The sequence below is a fragment of the Schistocerca americana genome, chromosome 11, assembly GCF_021461395.2.
Source record: "Schistocerca americana isolate TAMUIC-IGC-003095 chromosome 11, iqSchAmer2.1, whole genome shotgun sequence".
In the NCBI taxonomy this organism is placed as follows: Eukaryota; Metazoa; Arthropoda; class Insecta; order Orthoptera; family Acrididae; genus Schistocerca; species Schistocerca americana.
In genome coordinates, this window is record NC_060129.1 from 24,358,819 (window position 1) to 24,380,958 (window position 22,140).

At 48.2% G+C, this 22,140-nt stretch overlaps 2 protein-coding genes across 2 annotated transcripts in view; one reads left to right on the forward strand and one right to left on the reverse strand.

Moving 5' to 3' along the window:
- The window catches only part of LOC124553857 (ankyrin-1-like), an 86,356-nt gene that overhangs the window by 19,792 nt on the left and 44,424 nt on the right, over nt 1-22,140 (reverse strand). Inside the window, exon 2 of the mRNA XM_047127851.1 lies at nt 13,587-13,716. Coding sequence (XP_046983807.1) covers nt 13,587-13,714 — 128 coding nt within the window. The 5' untranslated portion in view covers nt 13,715-13,716. The remainder of the gene's footprint in view (nt 1-13,586; nt 13,717-22,140) is intronic.
- Nucleotides 20,924-22,140, forward strand: part of LOC124553969 (glycine-rich cell wall structural protein 1.8-like) — a 65,441-nt gene continuing 64,224 nt past the window's right edge. The window contains exon 1 of the mRNA XM_047127994.1: nt 20,924-20,976. Within this exon, the coding sequence (XP_046983950.1) occupies nt 20,924-20,976 (53 nt within the window). The remainder of the gene's footprint in view (nt 20,977-22,140) is intronic.

Below are 22,140 nucleotides of genomic sequence, written 5' to 3' on the forward strand. Positions count from 1 at the left end.
AATATCGAATCTGACTTAATGTCGCAATTAATAACCAACCTGATAGCCGAAAAATTGCTGCGACCTGGAGGAAAAAAAAACAGCTTTTTTGCGACAATTAGCGGTTCACGCAATATAGGCTCGAGATTTGACCACCACAAGCGTTACTCAATGCTACAAGATTCATAAGTTATATGTAACACTTATATGTCGCTTTTACATCGGTGACTCGGCTGTCCAGTGTACAGCACCGAATGTGGATGATCAAACCAAATTCGTATTGGTGTTTTGATTATGGCCGCCACTCAAGTCTTTTATTTTATAACCAACAATGGAAGCATCAGGTAGAAATATCAACAATGTAGGAAAAGACAGAATGCTACTGCCCGTAAAGAAGACACATCAAGTTGCAGACAGACACGATTAAGACACTTACATAAAACTTTCGGCCAAAAGATTTTGATCAGTAAGAGAGAAACACACACCACTCAACACAAAAGCAACCACACCTCACGTAGACACGACTACCGGAAGGTGTTCTACCGGAAGGTGTTGGTCAATTAGGGCTGAAATTCTCCCAGTGGGGGCAAAATAACCTGCCTCTAACGACCAACAGTATCTGCACTTTGACAGTTATCTCTTCCCCACCAAAAAATCCATCCCACGCAGCCTGGACACGACATGTCTGCAGTGACGAAAGCTCTCTTCCTCAGAATGCTGAGACTCTCACCAAGACCTTCACAGGCAGCCACTAAACCCCAGACCCAGTGTGCAACCAGATCTCCCATGCTATTTCTACTCAACCCCAATCGTCCCACCACCCACAAAGGAGTGTTCCCTTCGTCACCCAGTAGAGCAAAGTAGACCACCCTGTGCGACAACATGCAGCTGAACATAACACAGTTGATTTCAATGGCTGCTTTACTACCCAAGCCATCTACATCCGTCCCTCCAACACTTTAAAACCGCACAAATGGGAGTTACTCTTACAACGCATTCTCTAGTCCCATAATTATCCTAGCCTCAATCTCTGGTAACACTGTTCCCACACATTCCATCAACAGTTTCCACCCCCTTTGTTCTACCCTCACCTCCGCATTCTCATCACCCACCCTATTTACTTGCAGCCCCCTGCCAATACATCCACCCCTCTCTCGCCGCATCGCTCCCCCCCCCCCCCCCCCCCAACTCCCTGCCCCACAACCTCCTGACACTGTGTCTGTTGGCAGTCTAGTCTGTGCACACACCATCAGACAGCGTTCGTCTCTCTCCCCACCATACACTACTATCTCTTCCTTTCACTGCCCACTCCAGAGAGCCCGGATTTGGATGCCTCTGATACTCATCTATGGTCACATGAATCGCAGGCTATGGTGACAACATTCTGACACAGACAACGAGCTGCAGACCAGCATATAGAAGTGGCGGAAAGCACAGGAGGCTGCCTTCTATGACGAGGGTATTGGAAAGCTGGTACAATGCTACGACTAACGTCTAAGTCGGAACAGTAACTGCGTAGAGAAAAAGTTTGAAGGTGTAGCAAACTGTTGAACATAAAACAATTTTGTTTTTCACCGTGGTTTCCATTTTGCGGCAGATTGCACCTTACTGTCTGAATAGCCCTCAAATTCATAAAGACACTGTATATTTCGAAGCACAGAGTGACCACCACCTTACCTGCATCACTGAAATTTCTTACGAAAAATAGCTGCATGTGCAGTTTAGCGCTTGAGCAAAATGCAACGTTAGGGAATGGAGCACGTTTCGCATGAAACCAGTATCACGTATTCAAACATTGAGACAAAGAATACGTGATAAAATAGGGGAATGAAGGAGAAGGTGTAAGATAACGAATTGCAGCAGTCCAAATGTATGGAAAACGGAATATACTACATGAACTTAGACATATTATCTTTTGTGCTTACGAACAGACATATAGTCACAACATTTAACATCCCTTCTGAACATATCGCAAAACTACAAACAAAATAACTTGACTAGCAGTCTAGAAGCGCATTCGCGAATGAGAGAAACCTTAAGTCCCTTGAGTGTAAGATGGTTAACAGAGACGGATACAAATCACCATGTGTTGTGCAGCAAGTTAAAACGAAATCAAAGACGAGGCGCTGTGTACAGGAAGTCCACATAAGTAGTGGGACAAAGTTCATTTCAGTAGTGCAGTTTGTTAGTGTGGGTTTCCTAAATTCAAGGGCAAACCTATTTTTTTAAACTGCGTGATCAAAAGTATCCCGACACCCCCACAAACATACCTTTTTCATATTACGTGCAGTGTGCTGCCACCTACTGCCAGGTACTCCATACCAGCGACCTGAGTAGTCATTAGACATCGTGAGATAGCAGGATGGGGCGCTCCACGGAACTCACAGACTTCGAACGTGGTCAGGTGACTGGATGTCACTTGTGTCATACGTCTGTACGTGTGATTTCCACACTTCAAAACGTCCCTACGTTCACTGTTTCCAATGCCACAGTGAAGTGGAAACGTGAAGGGACACGTACAGCACAAAAGCGTACAGGCCGACCTCGTCTGTTGACTGACTGAGACCGATGACAGTTGAAGAGGGTTGTATTGCATTATAGGCAGATATCTATCCAAACCATCACACAGGAATTCCAAACTGCATCAGGATCCAATTCAAGTACTATTAACAGTTAGCAGGGAGGCGAGAAAATTTGTATTTCATGGTCGAGCGGCTGCTCATAAGTCACAAATCACACCGGTAAATGCCAAACGATGCCTCACTTGGTGTAAGGAGCGTAAACATTGGACGATTGAACGGTGAAAATGTTGTGTTGAGTGACGAATCATGGTACATAATGTGGCGATCCGATGGCAGGGTGTGGGTATGGCAAATGCCCGGTGAACGTCATCTGCCAGCATATGTAGTGCCAACAGTACAATTCTGAGGCGGTGGTGTTATGGTGTGGTCGTATTCATCATGGAAGGAGTTGCACCCCTAGTTGTTTTGCACAGAACTGTCACAGCACAGGCCTACATTGATGTTTTAAGCACCTTCTTGCTTGCCACTGTTGAATTCCAGCATTACCGATGTAGTGTGCCACGAACTTTTAAGTTGAAACTTCGTGGGAGAACTGTGTGCCGGACCGAGACTCGAACACGGGATCTTCGCCTTTCGCGGGCAAGTGCTCTACCAGCTGAGCTACCCAAGCACGACTCACGACCCACCCCCACAGCTTTAATTCCGCCAGTACCTCGTCTCCTACCTTCCAAACTTCACAGAAGCTCTCCTGCGAACCTTGCAGAACTTTTAAGTTATTTTCAGCCAGGTGTCCAGATACTTTTGATCACATAGTTAGTTGCATTCCGGCTGGAGTTGGCAATCATGTGTACGTGAGTTGTGCTTGCCTGCGTGTATGAATGGTGTGTTTCTTAAAATTGAAGGTTGTGGCTGAAAGCTTTATGTATCTTATTTTATAACCGTTTGTTAGACTCATTTCGGTTTGTTTGATGTGAAAAGGAACACCAAGCAATTTTCTTTCATTTGATGAGATGATTCATCAAGTTTATGGAACTAGTCACATAGTATGAAACAGTGCAGGACATGAACGACCATCCTTTGGGTTAGTGGAATTATATCAGAATATTGTCAGACTCCTCTACATAATATGCGTAAAATTTTAGGAATATTTCTGTTGAATTGTTGACTAATCTAAGATGGACTGTGAGTACTCAGTCTACATAAGATGGTCCGCTTTTTCTTCATTACAACACATATTTTCAGGTAATAAAATCTGGTTGTGATGTAACATAACTAACAATGATGGCTACAATATAAAATTGTTTTAAATTATTTGTTTTTGTACACAAGTCACTTTAATTATATTTAATCTGCCAGCTCTCATTGTGTAACTGAAATTTTTTACTTTAGATTTCCCGTTTAGAAATTTTACCCGAAATCACTAACATTTGTTATAGGTAAGGACCTACTATGATATGTATGATAAAATTTTTGTGTATGTGCCTACGACACCTGCCAATTCCTTTCCCTGAGTAATTTCACTCTGTAGGCTAATCTATAATTTTGAAATAAAACCTTTTATTATTTGCTTGGCTTACCTTATTAACAGCTTAATTAGCATTAATCAATGGATTAATATTAATATTAAATAATGAGAAGACATAAGGAACCACATCAGTGTCCAACAATTATCTTTTATGGACAGAGTCAACAAAATCTATCAAGCAGACGTATTTAGGTAACTAAGACTAAATATTCAATGAGTGTAATAGGGAACCTCACAAAGACTTGTAAAACTGCAAAGGGCATATAAAGTCACCTGAAACAAGTACAACAAAAATCTATATCAGAAAAGGGAAAAGCGTGGCATAACAACACTTGTGGAAGCTGTTGCTCATTACATGTGTGGAGCCCAGATAAGTTTTGGTACATCCCCAAAACAAAACCAATGACTAACTAGGAAAGTAAATTTTCAGAAAAGCTGAGGAATGTAAATGAAAAAGAAAGTGTAGGACAAGGAGAGATGTTGGGAGGAAAAGAAAAAGACCTACAAAATAAGTTCAAACACGCTCCTTACCTGAGAGTACATTGACATTTTCATACTTGTACTGTCTTAACCAAACCCAGTCAATTGATATACACAACAACCACACACTGTTCAATGTTTATATTATCACAGTGAGTATTATTTCTGCATGTTTTAGTCATTCGTCCCCTGTCAACCTGGTTCAATGTCTTGTAGGTGTATTACAGCTCCATCTGAAATGATATAGAGTTGTAGCTGTTCAAAATTCCTGCCACTCTGCTGTTGCTCCCCAGACTCCACTGGAATCTGGCCACCTTGAGCTGAGGCGGCATCTTCTGCAATGGTGACACAATGTCATTGTTATGGTACCAGTAAAACCCGAGCCATTATTGCAATTTTTTAATTCTCATGGTCTTGTCAATAATTTGAAGTTACTCCAAGGCCGATTTTATTGACGATTAAGACATCAAAATAAAAATCTGAGTACGCTCAATTACTACCAGTTGTGTTTAAATGCAAGTCCTCTGTAGTATCTTGTAGGTAACTGCCTCCTTGGGGGATTGTGCTACTACCTCGGAATCTTGGCCATTTTCTTGCACGGATCGTAAATTTCTCACCTACATTGCTGTTTATTTCACATTATGCTGCTCATTTGGACGTACGACGTTCGACATACGACTACACAACCTATTGCAGTGTTGGCTGAAGCAATAATGAAGGAATAGCTGTGTGTTCAAAATTTTGAAACAGCAATGGGATGGCACAAAACAATGTTATTTTTGAATGGCGCCAACTCGAGGGTTAAACAAACCTCCTGGGACTTAATGACTGTCTTCCTGCGCATTCTACATTGATTAGGGCTCAAATAAAGGTTCTCTCCCCCTTGTTTTAGCTTTGTGACACTTTTGTTCCTTGGGTGCTTAAAAATTCACAACATGTACTAATATCAGTAGTAAAATCGTATTTCGACGTGTCTAAAATACAAGCATAAGGGTTGTTTATAACGATATCTCTGCTTGGTTACTGCTGAAATGCGTGAGGCAACAGGGCAATGCAGGTCGCTTATCACGTTCAAATTACCAAAATATTATCGCTAACAGTAAAGTTTCATCAACGCTTCGGTGAGGGTACAGATCATGTATCTAAATTAACGAATTCTGTGTGACTCATGACGAAACTATTTCTTTCTAACGAGCAGTTGGAAGCATTAGAAATTGAACTGACAGTAAGGGGAATTTTTCTGAAGAAGTAGTTCACGCCAGTGACCTCAGTATTCAGCCTGCATTCAAATCAGAAGACACTTCACTTCAATCAAGGAAAGCGTCCAGTGAAAACGGACACCTGGTGCAAAAAGACATGGGGGAGAGTGGGGGAAATACACGCACCTAAGGAAAAATCGATGTGAACCATTCGTTACGTCATTAAAACCTACGAAAATAAGTACATACCATACAATGGACATTTCTCCACATATTCCAATCGTCTATAAATAGTTATAAACTGTACTTTAATTTTGAACATTAAAATAAAAAAAGTGCAAATGCATGGTATTCCCCACCCCTGAGGGTAATGACACGCAAAGTGTTGGGTAATAACACGTAAAACAAACCATAAAAATGTACAATACTTAAACAGTATATTTAAGAACGAAATAATGTAATTCTAGAAAGATATCTTATAATTTTGGTTTTTTTACATTTTTTATTTTTTTTATGTGGAAAGAGCTCATTTTCTCATACCATACAGCAAAGATCGCACATGTAACCTTTTGGAGTGTTCCAGCCACTACATTCTTCACCACTCCATCTGCTACAAGAAATACATCGGTACCATAGTTCTCCATCCTTCCCAAACACTCTACAAACTAAACAGACATCATCTGAAATCTCCACGTTTTTACCCCTTTCTCAAGACGTGGCCCCACCTATTTGTTTAACACTTTTAGGAGCCGAAATTCTCTCGGGCTTTTGTATTTATGCCTGTTTCATCGACGTTGAACACTCGCCCCTCTTTAAATTTATATTTATCAAAGAGATGTTCTAAGTTTTTAAAATATGCATTAACCTCTTCTTCATTAAATGCCTGTATTCAGTTAATGCCAGTTACTTCAGGTTTTCTTATGCTAATATTTGGGTTTCTTTTTAAAAACAGAGCTAGCCAATCCTTTACAGCTAACCTAGATGACTTATCAAAATTGTTTGCAATGTTGTTAGCCTCTGCGCACTCAAATGCAATCTTTCGCAGCTGCATGCATGTAATGCCATTGTAATGACATGATCCCTAATCTCATTTTCCTGTTCTGTCGAAAATGTTGGGTATCTTCCAAGTTTTGGACCCTCGGTATTTTTAACGTTCATTCTCGTTCGCAGAGTAGCTTCATCAATCCAGAAAGCTCTTGATACTTATCTTATTTTTCTTCCAGATTTGATGGCATCAAGAGCCTTAAAAAGTTCCTCGTGCATCCATTTTGCTTTCTGGGCTTTTCTTTTATAATATCTACCAATCTGAGATTTAAAAAAAACTTGTTAGTATTGAAAATATAACCTGCAAGGGGGAATACCACGCACTTCAACAGCTGCGTGGCATTACCCCACCGTAAGTTCGATGACTAACCTAAGCATAACTCGGCACCTAATTAAAATAGCAGGACAAATCTACAATTAAATTAAAGGTTTCATCTAGGGTTAATAGTTGATACGCAAGAATTACATTAAAGCAACTTATAGTAGCACTTACCTTGCAAAATACAGCTGACCAAAATTACATGAGACACGCCGAAAATAAACAATACTTCACTACTCCAACAATGCCACTGGAAAATGGCTGGCATAAGCCGCATAGTAGTTGTTACTCCCGCCGGCAGGGTGTAGCATCAACTGGGAACAGCTCGTAAATCAGCCTGCGTGGGATTACCCACATGCGTGTAATTCCCCCACCTTCCCCTACTACACTCCTGGAAATGGAAAAAAGAACACATTGACACCGGTGTGTCAGACCCACCATACTTGCTCCTGACACTGCGAGAGGGCTGTACAAGCAATGATCACACGCACGGCACAGCGGACACACCAGGAACCGCGGTGTTGGCCGTCGAATGGCGCTAGCTGCGCAGCATTTGTGCACCGCCGCCGTCAGTGTCAGCCAGTTTGCCGTGGCATACGGAGCTCCATCGCAGTCTTCAACACTGGTAGCATGCCGCGACAGCGTGGACATGAACCGTATGTGCAGTTGACGGACTTTGAGCGAGGGCGTATAATGGGCATGCAGGAGGCCTGGTGGACGTACCGCCGAATTGCTCAACACGTGGGGCGTGAGGTCTCCACAGTACATCGATGTTGTCGCCAGTGGCCGGCGGAAGGTGCACGTGCCCGTCGACCTGGGACCGGACCGCAGCGACGCACGGATGCACGCCAAGACCGTATGATCCTACGCAGTGCCGTAGGGGACCGCACCGCCACTTCCCAGCAAATTAGGGACACTGTTGCTCCTGGGGTATCGGCGAGGAGCATTCGCAACCGTCTCCATGAAGCTGGGCTACGGTCCCGCACACCGTTAGGCCGTCTTCCGCTCACGCCCCAACATCGTGCAGCCCGCCTCCAGTGGTGTCGCGACAGGCGTGAATGGAGGGACGAATGGAGACGTGTCGTCTTCAGCGATGAGAGTCGCTTCTACCTTGGTGCCAATGATGGTCGTATGCGTGTTTGGCGCCGTGCAGGTGAGCGCCACAATCAGGACTGCATACGACCGAGGCACACAGGGCCAACACCCGGCATCATGGTGTGGGGAGCGATCTCCTACACTGGCCGTACACCACTGGTGATCGTCGAGGGGACACTGAATAGTGCACGGTACATCCAAACCGTCATCGAACCCATCGTTCTACCATTCCTAGACCGGCAAGGGAACTTGCTGTTCCAACAGGACAATGCACGTCCGCATGTATCCCGTGCCACCCAACGTGCTCTAGAAGGTGTAAGTCAACTACCCTGGCCAGCAAGATCTCCGGATCTGTCCCCCATTGAGCATGTTTGGGACTGGATGAAGCGTCATCTCACGCGGTCTGCACGTCCAGCACGAACGCTGGTCCAACTGAGGCGCCAGGTGGAAATGGCATGGCAAGCCGTTCCACAGGACTACATCCAGCATCTCTACGATCGTCTCCATGGGAGAATAGCAGCCTGCATTGCTGCGAAAGGTGGATATACACTGTACTAGTGCCGACATTGTGCATGCTCTGTTGCCTGTGTCTATGTGCCTGTGGTTCTGTCAGTGTGATCATGTGATGTATCTGACCCCAGGAATGTGTCAATAAAGTTTCCCCTTCCTGGGACAATGAATTCACGGTGTTCTTATTTCAATTTCCAGGAGTGTATATCTTGAATGATTAATACAAATCCCTCTTCATAAGCTCTTATTAACGATAATCGTGAAAGTCTTGTAAAGAAATGACTAACATTGAAGGTCGAAAAGTATACGGTGACAGCTGGAATGATATAAGTGGAATTACACTTGAAACCTAAATACACACATCAAATAAAGTTTTGCATCAGCTAAGTTCCGAGAGTTCCAGGACATGTACAGAAAATTGGGATAAAGATCAACATAAACATCATTTCCGCCCTTTTTATTGCTCATGAAACCACACATTGCATGTTGTACCTCCATGCAGCGAGACCTTCAGCGGTGGTGGTCCAGATTGCTGTAAACACCGGTACCTCTAATACCCAGTAGCACGTCCTCTTGCAGTGATGCTTCCTGTATTCGTCATGGCGTACTATCCACAGGTTCATCAAGGCACTGTTGGTCCAGGCTGTCCCACTCCTCAACGGCGATTCGACTTAGATCCCTCAGAGTGGTTGGTGGATCACGTCGTCCATAAACAGCTCTTTTCAATCTATCCAAGGCGTGTTCGATAAGGTTCATGACTGGAGAACATTCTGGCAACCAGTCGAGCGATGTCGTTATGCTGAAGGAAGTCATTCACAAGATGTGCACGATGGTGGCACGAATTGCCGTCCATAAAGACCAATGCCTCGCCCATATGCAGCGGCGTACGTCGGCCCCACATAATGCCACCCGAAAAACATCGGGGAACCACCACCTTGTTGCACTCGCTGGGCAGTGTGTGTAAGGTGTGCCTGACCGCGTTGCCTACAAACACGTCTCCGACGATTGGCTGGTTGAAGGCATATGCGACACTCGTCTGTGAAGAGAACGTGATGCCAATCCTGAGCGGTCCATTCGGCATGTTGTTGGGCCCACCTGTACAGCGCTGCATGGTGTCGTGGTTGCAAAGATGGACCTCGCCATGGGCGTCAGGAGTGAAGCCGACAATCATGCAGCCTACTGCGCACAGTTTGAGACTTAACACGACGTCCTGTGGCGTAAGCATTATTCAACGTGGTGGCGTTACTGTCAGGGTTCCTCCGAGCCATAATCCGTAGGTAGCGGTCATCCACTGCAGTAGCAGCCCTTGGGCGGCCTGAGCGAGGCATGTCATCAACAGTCCGTGTCTCACTGTATCTCCTCCATGTCCGAACAACATCGCTTTGGTTCACTCCGAGACACCTGGACACTTCCCTTGTTGAGAGCCCTTCCTGGTACAAAGTAATAATGCAGACGCCATCGAACCACGGTATTACCGTGTAGGTATGGTTGAAGCACAGACATCACGAGCCGTGTACCTCCTTCCTGGTGGAATGACTGGAACTGATTGACTATCGGACCCCCTCCATCTATTAGGCGCTGCTCATGAACGGTTGTTTACATCTTTGGGCGGGTTTAATGACATCTTTGAACAATCAAAAATGGTTCAAATGGCTCTGAGCACTATGGGACTCAACTGCTGAGGTCATTAGTCCCCTAGAACATAGAACTACTTAAACCTAACTAACCTAAGTACATCACACACATCCATGCCCGAGGCAGGATTCGAACCTGCGACCGTAGCGGTCACGCGGTTCCAGACCGAAGCGCCTAGAACCGCTCGGCCACACCGGCCGGCTGCACTAGTTTGGATACTTATATACTATGGAGGAGTGCTGTCATTGGGTGTGAGGGTGAGGAAGAAGTGTATTAGTTGATGTTAATGGTCTTTGCATTGCGTGTTGTCATTGGTGGATATGGGCGTTTTGCATTGGAGTTTCCTCTACCGCTTGCCATTGATGGAAATCGGCGAATAGGAGACTGAGCGGCGACTGCAGCGTAGCGCTGGTCACTAACTGCCCAGTATCGGCCAGGCCGCGTCATCACTCTGTGTTCCCCCACCGCGCACCTGTTGCTCTGCGAGAGCTGTCCTTCCGCTAAACTGTCACAGCTGACAGCCTAGGCGCTTCTCTATTCATGTTGTCGGGTCGCCTTGATCTCTCTTTAGCCTCTCTCATCTTCCTCCTCCAACTAAAGGGCTGTTTCGCCGTTACGTCGGCCTCTCGAAATTCGAACTTCTTATAAAGCATAGCATAGTCTTCCTAAAGCCTTTGACACACTTTGCTACTGGCGGACGCTTGAATGAGCACTGTTTTGTTGTTGTATACGGAGCATTTCCTTTGCAACTTAAGTTTTACTGTTTTTTTCCTTTGTCTCGTTCATGTTTTGTCGCTGCAGTATTATTCTGCAGTTACGTCATACAGTAATATCGTTTGTTAGAGTTTTGGTTCTTACCAGTCAAAATCACAAAAATTGAACTGAAAACTAAAACAATGAAAAGTTCCCGGAATTCTGAACAATTCTCGAATTTTTCCCGGTTTTCTCCCGGATGAAAAAATTCCCGGTTTTTTTCCGGATCTCCCGGTTGTCCCGGGTCGTATACACCCTGTAGGACATGTTCTGAGGCATCACCGGATCACCAATTTAGTATTGGAGGGCAGCGTGGATGGTAGACCAAGAGATGAATACACTAAGCAGATTCAGAAGGATGTAGGTTGCAGTAGGTACTGGGAGACGATGAAGCTTGCACAGGATAGAGTAGCATGGAGAGCTGCATCAAACCAGTCTCAGGACTGAAGACCACAACAACAACAAAATATAAAACTAGAGTTGGGGATGATAAAAAACACAGTAATCAGACAGGTAAATAGTAAACAGACAATTAAGAAACATTGCGAAAGTCTGGTTTCTGTTCGCAAGAGAAGAAAAAAAAACACGTAGCAACAGTATGGGTTCTCTTTGCTACACTTCGGAAAAGACGCACAACACTTAACACTTACTTAAAATACTGCACTAAAAAGTTGGCATGGAGATGACACACCACAGCCTAGGGTAGAGGGGAGGGGGGGGGGACCCACACAGATGATAGGAAGTAAGGGCGCAGGAGAGGAATAAACAAGGGGGAGGAGTTTATGGAGGGACTCATGGGAGGGGCAAGGTGGACATGAGAGGTAGTGGGGAAAGGCAGAGAACGAGAATGCTAAAGGACTCAGGGAGAGGAGTCCAAGAGAGAGTAAATGGGGAAAAGGGATAAATAGGATGGGAGGGGGGAGAAGAGGGAACCTGGGAAAAGGACAGAGGTAGAGAAGTAGAGACAAGGATCAGAGTTGATAGGAGAAATAAATGGAGAGAGAGAGAGAGGGCATCATCTGAGAGGGGGAGTTGACAGAAGCCACCTTTGGAAAGGAGACAACAGTTGTAGAGGTGGAGGGTAGGTGGGACACAACAGTGAAGGCACAGCAGTGTGTAGGGGTTGGAGAAGAGCAACAAGAGGATGGGAGGGGGTTGCATCAAGTCTGCAGGAAGTGTAGATGACTCGGATATGTTCGAGGAAAAGGAGCAGATGGAGAAAAGAAATCAGGTCATAGAGCATCCACACATGGGGGACAGGAGGTGTATACGAAAGGCGAGGCAGGATGCATGGTGCTTGAGAATCTGGAGGGACTTCTAGAATTTGGGAGAGGGGCAGAGAGCCAGGTGGGACTGACATAGGAGAGTATGGGACAGTTCAAGGATTTGTAGGTGTGGAGGATGGTACAGGGGTTCAACCCCTAAGTCCAACCTGAGAGGAGTTTAAGGAGGTGGACATGGTTGTGGGCTTTGGATTGGATAAAGCGGAGATGAGGGGTCCAGATAAGGTGACGGTCAGTGGTGAGTCCAAGGGAGATGAGGGTGTGGGAGAGGTGGACAGGATGGGTGCAGATGGAAAGGGAAAACACAAGGAGCCACAAGGAGGGAGTGGTATGACCTACAATGAGTACCTGGGTGTTGGAAGAATTCATTTTTAGGAGCCACTGGTTACACAATGTGGCGAAACTGTCAAGGTGATTATGGAGGAGGCATTGGGATCATTGCAGGGTAGGAGCAAGGGCAAGGAAGGTGGTGTCATCAGCATACTGCAGGAGGTGGACTGGAGGGGGAGGGGGGGTTGGGGCATATCTGCTGTGTACAAGAGGCAGGTGAGAGGGGAGAGGACGGAGCCCTGAGGCACACCCATGGAGGGGTAGAAAGTGCGGGAATTGGTATTATGGATGGTGATGTAGGAGGAGCAGTGGGAGAGGAAGGAGGCAATCAGACGGACATAGACGATAGGAAGGGTGTAAGTTCAGAGTTTAAACACAAGATCGTTATGCCATATGCAGTCATAGGCCTTTTCGAGGTCTAGGAATACAAAAATGGCGGAGCGACGGGAGTTAAGCTGGAGGGAAAGGAGATGGGTGAGGCATAGGAGTTGGTCGTCGGCAGAGAATGAAGGGTGAAAGCCACATTGGGTGTTGAGGAGGAGGAGGAGGAGGAGGAGGAGGAGGAGGAGGTGGTGGTTGATGTGCCAGGTAAGGATGGATTCTAAAAGCTTACCGATCACTGTGGTGAGACATATAGGGCGACAGGAAGAGACATCAGATGGAGACTTGTTAGGTTTGGGGAAGGAAACGACCCAGGGGCCAACTGTGTAGTATTTGAGGGTAACAATATGCATCATTTGGAAACTATACTTGACGCACCTTCGTGAATACTTTTTAGCACTGGGACCAACCAGCATTGCCTGTACCCTATGGGGATGATGGGCTGCGCTATGCAGCGCAACAGAATGCATCAGACCGGTAGTTTTTGTGCTGGGAGTTTAGAAAATGTGCTCATGTAGTGACGGAACTCACTGTGTGTGGGAGATGGCGGCATCACCAGGCGAGGTAGTTCGGCGGACTGCCGCGGGCGGCGCTGCTGCGGCAGAAGTCCTGCCGCGGTCCCTGTGGCGGCGATTGCTAGGCGGCGCTCTGCCATCCATACCTGCCAAAAAATAAAAAAAATTAAAATAAAAAAGAATTGGTTGTGCCACACCATCAAGAACTGTAACTTTTCTCCATCCGCTTGTTGCTGTGACGCAAGGCACTGAAAAATGAAGACAAAGAAATGAGTTTTAGTCTTTAACAGACATTTCCTTGACAATCTTAACTTTTCCACATAACCTTCTGATTTCATGCGACTGGGCGCACCACCGCATTTACACCACAATTTTGTCTTCACACTTATCGTTTTCAAGCAGACCAAAGGGTAAAAACTGAAATAAAACAGATTGTCATTGCATTAATTATTTATTTCAGATAGAAGTAAAAGAAAAAAAATAAGCCCACTATTATAATAGGTTCCATAAATAAACATCTTCAGTCAGAACAAATTACCATCCTCTGGTCATTAGCATCACAAGAGAAACACACAACATTATGACGAGAATGCTTCTTGCAGACATTGTTTCCCCAATTGTTTCACGATGTCTTCGTCCTGACATTTTTATTTTGTGTCGTGCACATTTTTGACATATTCCAGGCGGAGGTTCGTCATGAACTGGACCTCCTTTTCTGAGTTTTTTCGAGAAATATTTTTACATCTTTCGGAAGGTTCGTTAGTTTCGCTGATTGTCCTAGATGAGCGTTCATAAGACTATACGATAGTTTTTTTTAGAAATAAGCCATCGTCTGTCTTTACTGTCTGGGTTGTTGTGACTAAAGATGACGTTCCAATTTATTCTCGCGATATCCAGATGTCGATCGAATAATACCAGTGGCCATCTCCTGGTTGTTCTGACTGCTCACATCTGATCCACAGTATCCACTCCTCCCTCATTCTGTTATAGCCCAAATTTACTGCCGATTCCCCACTCTCCTAATTTCACTTATATCATGCACAACTTTTTTTTAGTCACAGTTGAAGATAAACAGAAATCTTACTGAAAGCCACTGAGTGTCGATTTACTTTCCCTTGTGTTCCCAGCCTGAAATTCGGGTGAAACTTAATTTATTTATTTTTGAAAGTGCTGATGGTGGTCGACTTTTTATCTGGTAGATTCTGAGCTAGACTGTAACAGGTGTAATAGTTATCAGTCGTAACATTTCTGTCGTGCCCTCTATGGGAGTTACCTGCCTTTCGACATCTTCAGGTTTATTTGATTTTAGATATGCCCCAGCGATCTCTTTGCCACAGTACACTTCGGAATTGAGGGTATAAAATGTTTTTGCGTCACTAAGGGCGTATATGATACCGTACTTTGCAGGATTATTTGGAATGTACTGTACAAACCCACAACGGCCTCTAAAAGCCTTCAGTATTTCATTAATTGTCTCAAATTCACTGACATTACAGTGAGCAATACGTTTATTTACAAATTCTTGGTGAAACTCACCAAGAGGTGCCAGTTTATCTGCAGACCTTCGTTCAATTCTTGTTTCTATATTTGTCAAAGCTATCGCTCTAAGAACAAAACGGAAACATTTATAATATATAAAGTGCTCCGAAAAGAGCATGAATTTCTTCTACTGAAGTGTCTTTGCAATCGCGAGGTCTAGAATAGTTGGTATCACTACGTTTCTCCCAATCCATCTGTTGGTATGAGCTACAATTTCTTCTATTATATTTTTAATAACAAAAAGACAAAATGCATCTGCACTTTTGGCAATCAGTTTTTGGCCCGGTAAAGTCCTGATAATATTTTAGCATTTGTTTTCCCTGTAGTTATGGGCTGCCTAATACAAAGAGTTATTCCGTCTTTTCCAGTATAAAATGTAACATGTGCCGCTGTTTTCTGGCTGTCTTGTTCCTGTGACTGTTCAGATTCACTACTGTGATTGTCAGCTTCAACAATTTCCTCTTCCACATCAAAATCATCTTCAGATTCGTCACAAGTCAACTCATCTTCCGAAATTTCCGCTAGAATTCGTAGCATTTCTTCAGTATCCCTTACAATATCACTTTCGCTGGAAATATAGTGTATCTATAAAACAACAAAATAACTCTCTAAACAAGAATAAATGATGAACACGTGTGGTTTTTTAGGGGTTTTACGGCGTAAAATATATAAGGTCATAAGCGCCCAGTATAGAACCATAGAATACTGGGACCGCGAGGGTAGAAAACTGTTTCGAGGTCCAGTACAGAAAGGAAGAGAAAACAAATCTAAAACGTCAAGACGTTACGGAAGAGTATCTAAAAGACGTCGGCAAGAGACCAGAATCACGAGGTAGAAGTCAAATCTCTTCGTCATATTACTGCTTTTAAAAAACTTAAAACGCGAGCCACAGCTAGCACGTCATCCGCTAAAATGTCTGGCAAAGCGAGCGGCAGCCCGACCCTGAGACGTAAGTGGCTAAAATAGGGGCAGAGGATCAGGAAATTTCTGACTGTTAATGGCTGGCTACACAAAGGACAGCTGGGTGCAGGGTCGCCACTCAACAAGTGGCGGCGGCTAAAGCGGCAGTGCCGGATTCACAACCGAGCTAACATTACTTCCTCATGGCGAGATGGATGGGAGGAAGTCGACCAGGCTGTTGGGAGAGGTTTCATTTCTGAGTTTGTTCCCATGAAGGGAGCACCAATGGTCATGCCAAAGTGACGTGACACGCCGATAGAGGAAAGTACGAATATATTGCGATGGAACAGAGTAAGAGGCGGGCCGACAGAGATGGACTGTTGTGTTGGCTGCAGCATTGGCAGCATCATTCCCAGTCACACCAACATGGCCAGGAACCCACATGAACATCACTTGGGCTCCCCCATCCAGGAACAAATGGGGGCAGTCCTGGATCCGTCGAACGATGGGGTGGACTGGATCCGGATCATCCAGACTCTGAAGGGCACTGAGGGAGTAGGAGCAGATCACACAGTGAGTGAGCTGGTGCCTCTGGAAGTAGTGAACAGCCTGATAGAGGGCAAAAAGCTGTAAAAATTGTGCACTGGTCGAGAAGGCAGTATTGAAACTTATCATTCTCGATGACAAAAGCACAGCCAACACCGCTGACGGACTATGAACCACCAGTGTACAAGAATATGCTATCGGCAAGTTGTGAGCGAAGTTCGAGAAATTTGCAGCGATAGGTCAACTCTGGAGTAGAATCCTTCGGGAACGAGCTGAGGTCAATATGAACACCAACCTGTGCCTGAAGCCAAGGTGGTGAAGGGCTCTCACCCATTCTGAAAGTGGCATTAAGTGTGAACTGCGGCTGCTGAAGCAGGTGACGAAAACAGATGTCGGAGGCCGCAGAGAAGAAACGTACGTACATCTCGTATTGGCGGTCAAGAATGTCATCAGAAAAAGGTCAAACGTTGGGTGGCCTCACATGGAAGAAAGTCAACATGCATACCTACTGAGTGGGATTTCGCGCCAGTATGACAGTGGTTGTTCACTGGCTTCTGCGTGGAGACTCTCAACTGGGCTAGTACAGAAGGCACCAGTGGCGAGGCGGATCCTCAAATGACAATGCAGTGGGGAGAAGGACGTGGACAGGCGCCCTCCTGTGCACGCCTGCTACAGGAGACACACTTGGCTGCGATTTTACATGACCTGCTGGTAGGACTGAACTGGTGGCATTTATAACACCGCAATGCATTGGGAATGTAAGGTCGCACACAGATGACCTCATAGCCTGCCTTTATCCTAGTAGGAAGTGTTAATTGATTGAAAGTCAGGAACAATATGTGAGAGGGCACCAAATCGACACTTCCTTCTTCATAACTCGATGAACAGCAGTAACGCCCTGATCCAATAGTTATTTCGTCCTACGTCAGACCATCTAACAGCCAGGTGTCATAACACCGTGGGACATGAAGAGACATTGAGGCAGAAAGAGAAGGAAAACCAGTCATTGTGATGAAGTCCCCGATGATTGCCATTGTCTCCCATGGCGCGCTCCTTCCAGGCAGAGGACCTCTAAAGGGGAGCCCCCCCCCCCCAACTTAGGTGATTGTCCTCAGCTCAGGTCACACCTGAACGACAGGCAGAAGGACCAATCAGCAGAAGAGGAAGGTAACAGCTCAGGCAATCAGCCCTCCCTGGGCGTGGCCTATATCAGAGTGTATGTGCGGGCCCTACATCCCAAACTGGAGCTGGGAGTTACCCGTCACAGTCACCTGCCACACGTCAAATGTGTGAGTGGCCGTCATGTGCACACACACAGGGAGGAGAAGGAAAGATAAGAAGAAAGAAATGATGGCCCCAAACACCACAGCAGAGGGGGAAAGTGGGCAGTACAGGGTAGGGGAATGGGGGGCAGTACGTGAGAGGGGAAAGGGGGGGGGCAGTACAGGGCAGAGGAAAGGGGGGGCAGTACAGGGCAGAGGAAAGGGGGGGCAGTACAGGGCAGGGGAAAGGGGGGCAGTACAGGGCAGGGGAAAGGGGGGGGGCAGTACAAGGCAGGGGAAAGGGGGGGGGCAGTACAGGGCAGGGGAAAGGGGGGGGCAGTACAGGGCAGGGGAAAGGGGGGGGCAGTACAGGGCAGGGGAAAGAGGGGGCAGTACAGGGCAGGGGAAAGGGGGGCAGTACAGGGCAGGGGAAAGGGGGGGGCAGTACAGGGCAGGGGAAAGGGGGGGCAGTACAGGGCAGGGGAAAGGGGGGGCAGTACAGGGCAGGGGAAAGGGGGGGCAGTACAGGGCAGGGGAAAGGGGGGGCAGTACAGGGCAGGGGAAAGGGGGGGGCAGTACAGGGCAGGGGAAATGGGGGGGCAGTACCAGGGCAGAGGAAATGGGGGGGCAGTACCAGGGCAGAGGAAATGGGGGGGCAGTACCAGGGCAGGGGAAATGGGGGGGCAGTACAGGGCAGGGGAAAGGGGGGGGGGGCAGTACCAGGGCAGAGGAAATGGGGGGGCAGTACCAGGGCAGAGGAAATGGGGGGGCAGTACCAGGACAGGGGAAATGGGGGGGCAGTACCAGGGCAGGGGAAATGGGGGGGGGCAGTACCAGGGCAGGGGAAATGGGGGGGCAGTACCCGGGCAGGGGAAATGGGGGGGGCAGTACCAGGGCAGGGGAAATGGGGGGGGCAGTACCAGGGCAGGGGAAATAAGGGGGGCAGTACCAGGGCAGGGGAAAGGGGGGGGCAGTACCAGGGCAGGGGAAAGGGGGGGCAGTACCAGGGCAGGGGAAAGGGGGGGGCAGTACCAGGGCAGGGGAAAGGGGGCGGGCAGTACCAGGGCAGGGGAAAGGGGGGGACAGTACCAGGATAGGGGAAAGGGGGGGGCAGTACCAGGGCAGGGGAAAGGGGGGGGCAGTACCAGGGCAGGGGAAATGGGGGGGCAGTACCAGGGCAGGGGAAAGGGGGGGCAGTACCAGACAGGGGAAAGGGGGGGCAGTACCAGGGCAGGGGAAAGGGGGGGGCAGTACCAGGGCAGGGGAAAGGGGGGGCAGTACCAGGGCAGGGGAAAGGGGGGGGCAGTACCAGGGCAGGGGAAAGGGGGGGCAGTACCAGGGCAGGGGAAAGGGGGCGGGCAGTACCAGGGCAGGGGAAAGGGGGGGACAGTACCAGGGCAGGGGAAAGGGGTGGGCAGTACCAGGGCAGGGGAAAGGGGGGGCAGTACCAGGGCAGGGGAAATGGGGGGGCAGTACCAGGGCAGGGGAAAGGGGGGGCAGTACCAGGGCAGGGGAAAGGGGGGGCAGTACCAGGGCAGGGGAAAGGGGGGGCAGTACCAGGGCAGGGGAAAGGGGGGGCAGTACCAGGGCAGGGGAAAGGGGGGGGCAGTACCAGGGCAGGGGAAAGGGGGGGGCAGTACCAGGGCAGGGGAAAGGGGGGGGGCAGTACCAGGGCAGGGGAAAGGGGGGGGCTGTACAGGGCAGGGGAAAGGGGGGCAGTACAGGGCAGGGGAAAGGGGGGCAGTACAGGGCAGGGGAAAGGGGGGCAGTACAGGGCAGGGGAAAGGGGGGCAGTACAGGGCAGGGGAAAGGGGGGCAGTACAGGGCAGGGGAAAGGGGGGCAGTACAGGGCAGGGGAAAGGGGGGCAGTACAGGGCAGGGGAAAGGGGGGCAGTACAGGGCAGGGGAAAGGGGCTGTACAGGGCCGGGGAAAGGGGGCTGTACAGGGCAGGGGAAAGGGGCTGTACAGGGCAGGGGAAAGGGGGCTGTACAGGGCAGGGGAAAGGGGGCTGTACACGGGAGGGGAAAGCAGGCTGTACAGGGGAGTGGAAAGGGGGAAGTACAGGGGAGGGGAAAGGGGGAAGTACAGGGGAGGGGAAAGGGGGAAGTACAGGGGAGGGGAAAGGGGGAAGTACAGGGGAGGGGAAAGGGGGAAGTACAGGGGAGGGGAAAGGGGGAAGTACAGGGGAGGGGAAAGGGGCCAGTACAGGGGAGGGGAAAGGGGGAAGTACAGGGGATGGGAAAGGGGGCAGTACAGGGGAGGGGAAAGGGGGCAGTACAGGGGAGGGGAAAGGGGGTAGTACAGGGGAGGGGAAAGGGGGCAGTACAGGGGAGGGGAAAGGGGGCAGTACAGGGGAGGGGAAAGGGGGAAGTACAGGGGAGGGGAAAGGGGGCAGTACAGGGGAGGGGAAAGGGGGAAGTACAGGGGAGGGGAAAGGGGGAAGTACAGGGGAGGGGAAAGGGGGAAGTACAGGGGAGGGGAAAGGGGGAAGTACAGGGGAGGGGAAAGGGGGAAGTACAGGGGAGGGGAAAGGGGGCAGTACAGGGGAGGGGAAAGGGGGCAGTACAGGGGAGGGGAAAGGGGGCAGTACAGGGGAGGGGAAAGGGGGCAGTACAGGGGAGGGGAAAGGGGGCAGTACAGGGGAGGGGAAAGGGGGCAGTACAGGGGAGGGGAAAGGGGGCAGTACAGGGGAGGGGAAAGGGGGCAGTACAGGGGAGGGGAAAGGGGGCAGTACAGGGGAGGGGAAAGGGGGCAGTACAGGGGAGGGGAAAGGGGGCAGTACAGGGGAGGGGAAAGGGGGCAGTACAGGGGAGGGGAAAGGGGGCAGTACAGGGGAGGGGAAAGGGGGCAGTACAGGGGAGGGGAAAGGGGGCAGTACAGGGGAGGGGAAAGGGGGCAGTACAGGGGAGGGGAAAGGGGGCAGTACAGGGGAGGGGAAAGGGGGCAGTACAGGGGAGGGGAAAGGGGGCAGTACAGGGGAGGGGAAAGGGGGCAGTACAGGGGAGGGGAAAGGGGGCAGTACAGGGGAGGGGAAAGGGGGCAGTACAGGGGAGAATAGTCCTACAAGCAAACCAATGCAAAAGAGCCTTAAGAGCACATGAAGGCATGAGACATCGCCCGAAGAGAGGGGAAAAGGACAGGAAAAGAGGAGACAAACAGTACAGAAAGAGAAAAGGGGGCTGTACAGGGTAGAGGAAAGGGGCTGTACCGTGGTCTAGGGGTAGCGTCTTTGATTCATAATCAAAACGGGTTCGATCCCCGCCACTGCCTAAATTTTGATAAATAATCAGCATTGGCGGCCAAAGACTTCCGGCATAAGAAGTCACCCTCATTCTGCCAACGGCCTTGTCAAAGAGGGCGGAGGAGCAGACAGAGGTTCAGGGCACTCTCTTGTCCTAGGGGTGGGAAATTGCCCCTACAGGCGGAAGAATCAGCAATGATCAACGACATGAGGATGCAGAAGGCAATGGAAACCACTGCATTAAAGACACGTAACGTGTATCCACAGGATGTGTGGCCTGTATTTGAAAAAGTGTCATGATGATCTCTCCATTGGCAAAAGATTCCGGAATAGTCCCCCACCATTCGGATCTCCAGGAGGGGACTGCCAAGGGGGAGGTTACCATGAGAAAAAGATTGAATAATCAACGAAAGGATAACATTCTATGAGTCGGGGCATGGAATGTCAGAAGCTTGAATGTGGTAGGGAAAATAGAAAATCTGAAAAGGGAAATGCAAAGGCTCAATCTAGATATAGTAGGAGTCAGTGAAGTGAAGTGGAAGGAAGACAAGGATTTCTGGTCAGATGAGTATCGGGTAATATCAAGAGCAGCAGAAAATGGTATAACAGGTGTAGGATTCGTTATGAATAGGAAGGTAGGGCAGAGGGTGTGTTACTGTGAACAGTTCAGTGACCGGGTTGTTCTAATCAGAATCGACAGCAGACCAACACCGACAACGATAGTTCAGGTATACATGCCGACGTCGCAAGCTGAAGATGAACAGATAAAGTGTATGAGGACATTGAAAGGGTATGCAGTATGTAAAGGGGGACGAAAATCTAATAGTCATGGGCGACTGGAATGCAGTTGTAGGGGAAGGAGTAGAAGAAAAGGTTACAGGAGAATATGGGCTTGGGACAAGGAATGAAAGAGGGTAAAGACTAACTGAGTTCTGTAACAAGTTTCAGCTAGTAACAGCGAATACCCTGTTCAAGAATCACAAGAGGAGGTGGTATACTTGGATAAGGCCGGGAGATACGGGAAGATTTCAATTAGATTACATCATGGTCAGACAGAGATTCCGAAATCAGATACTGGATT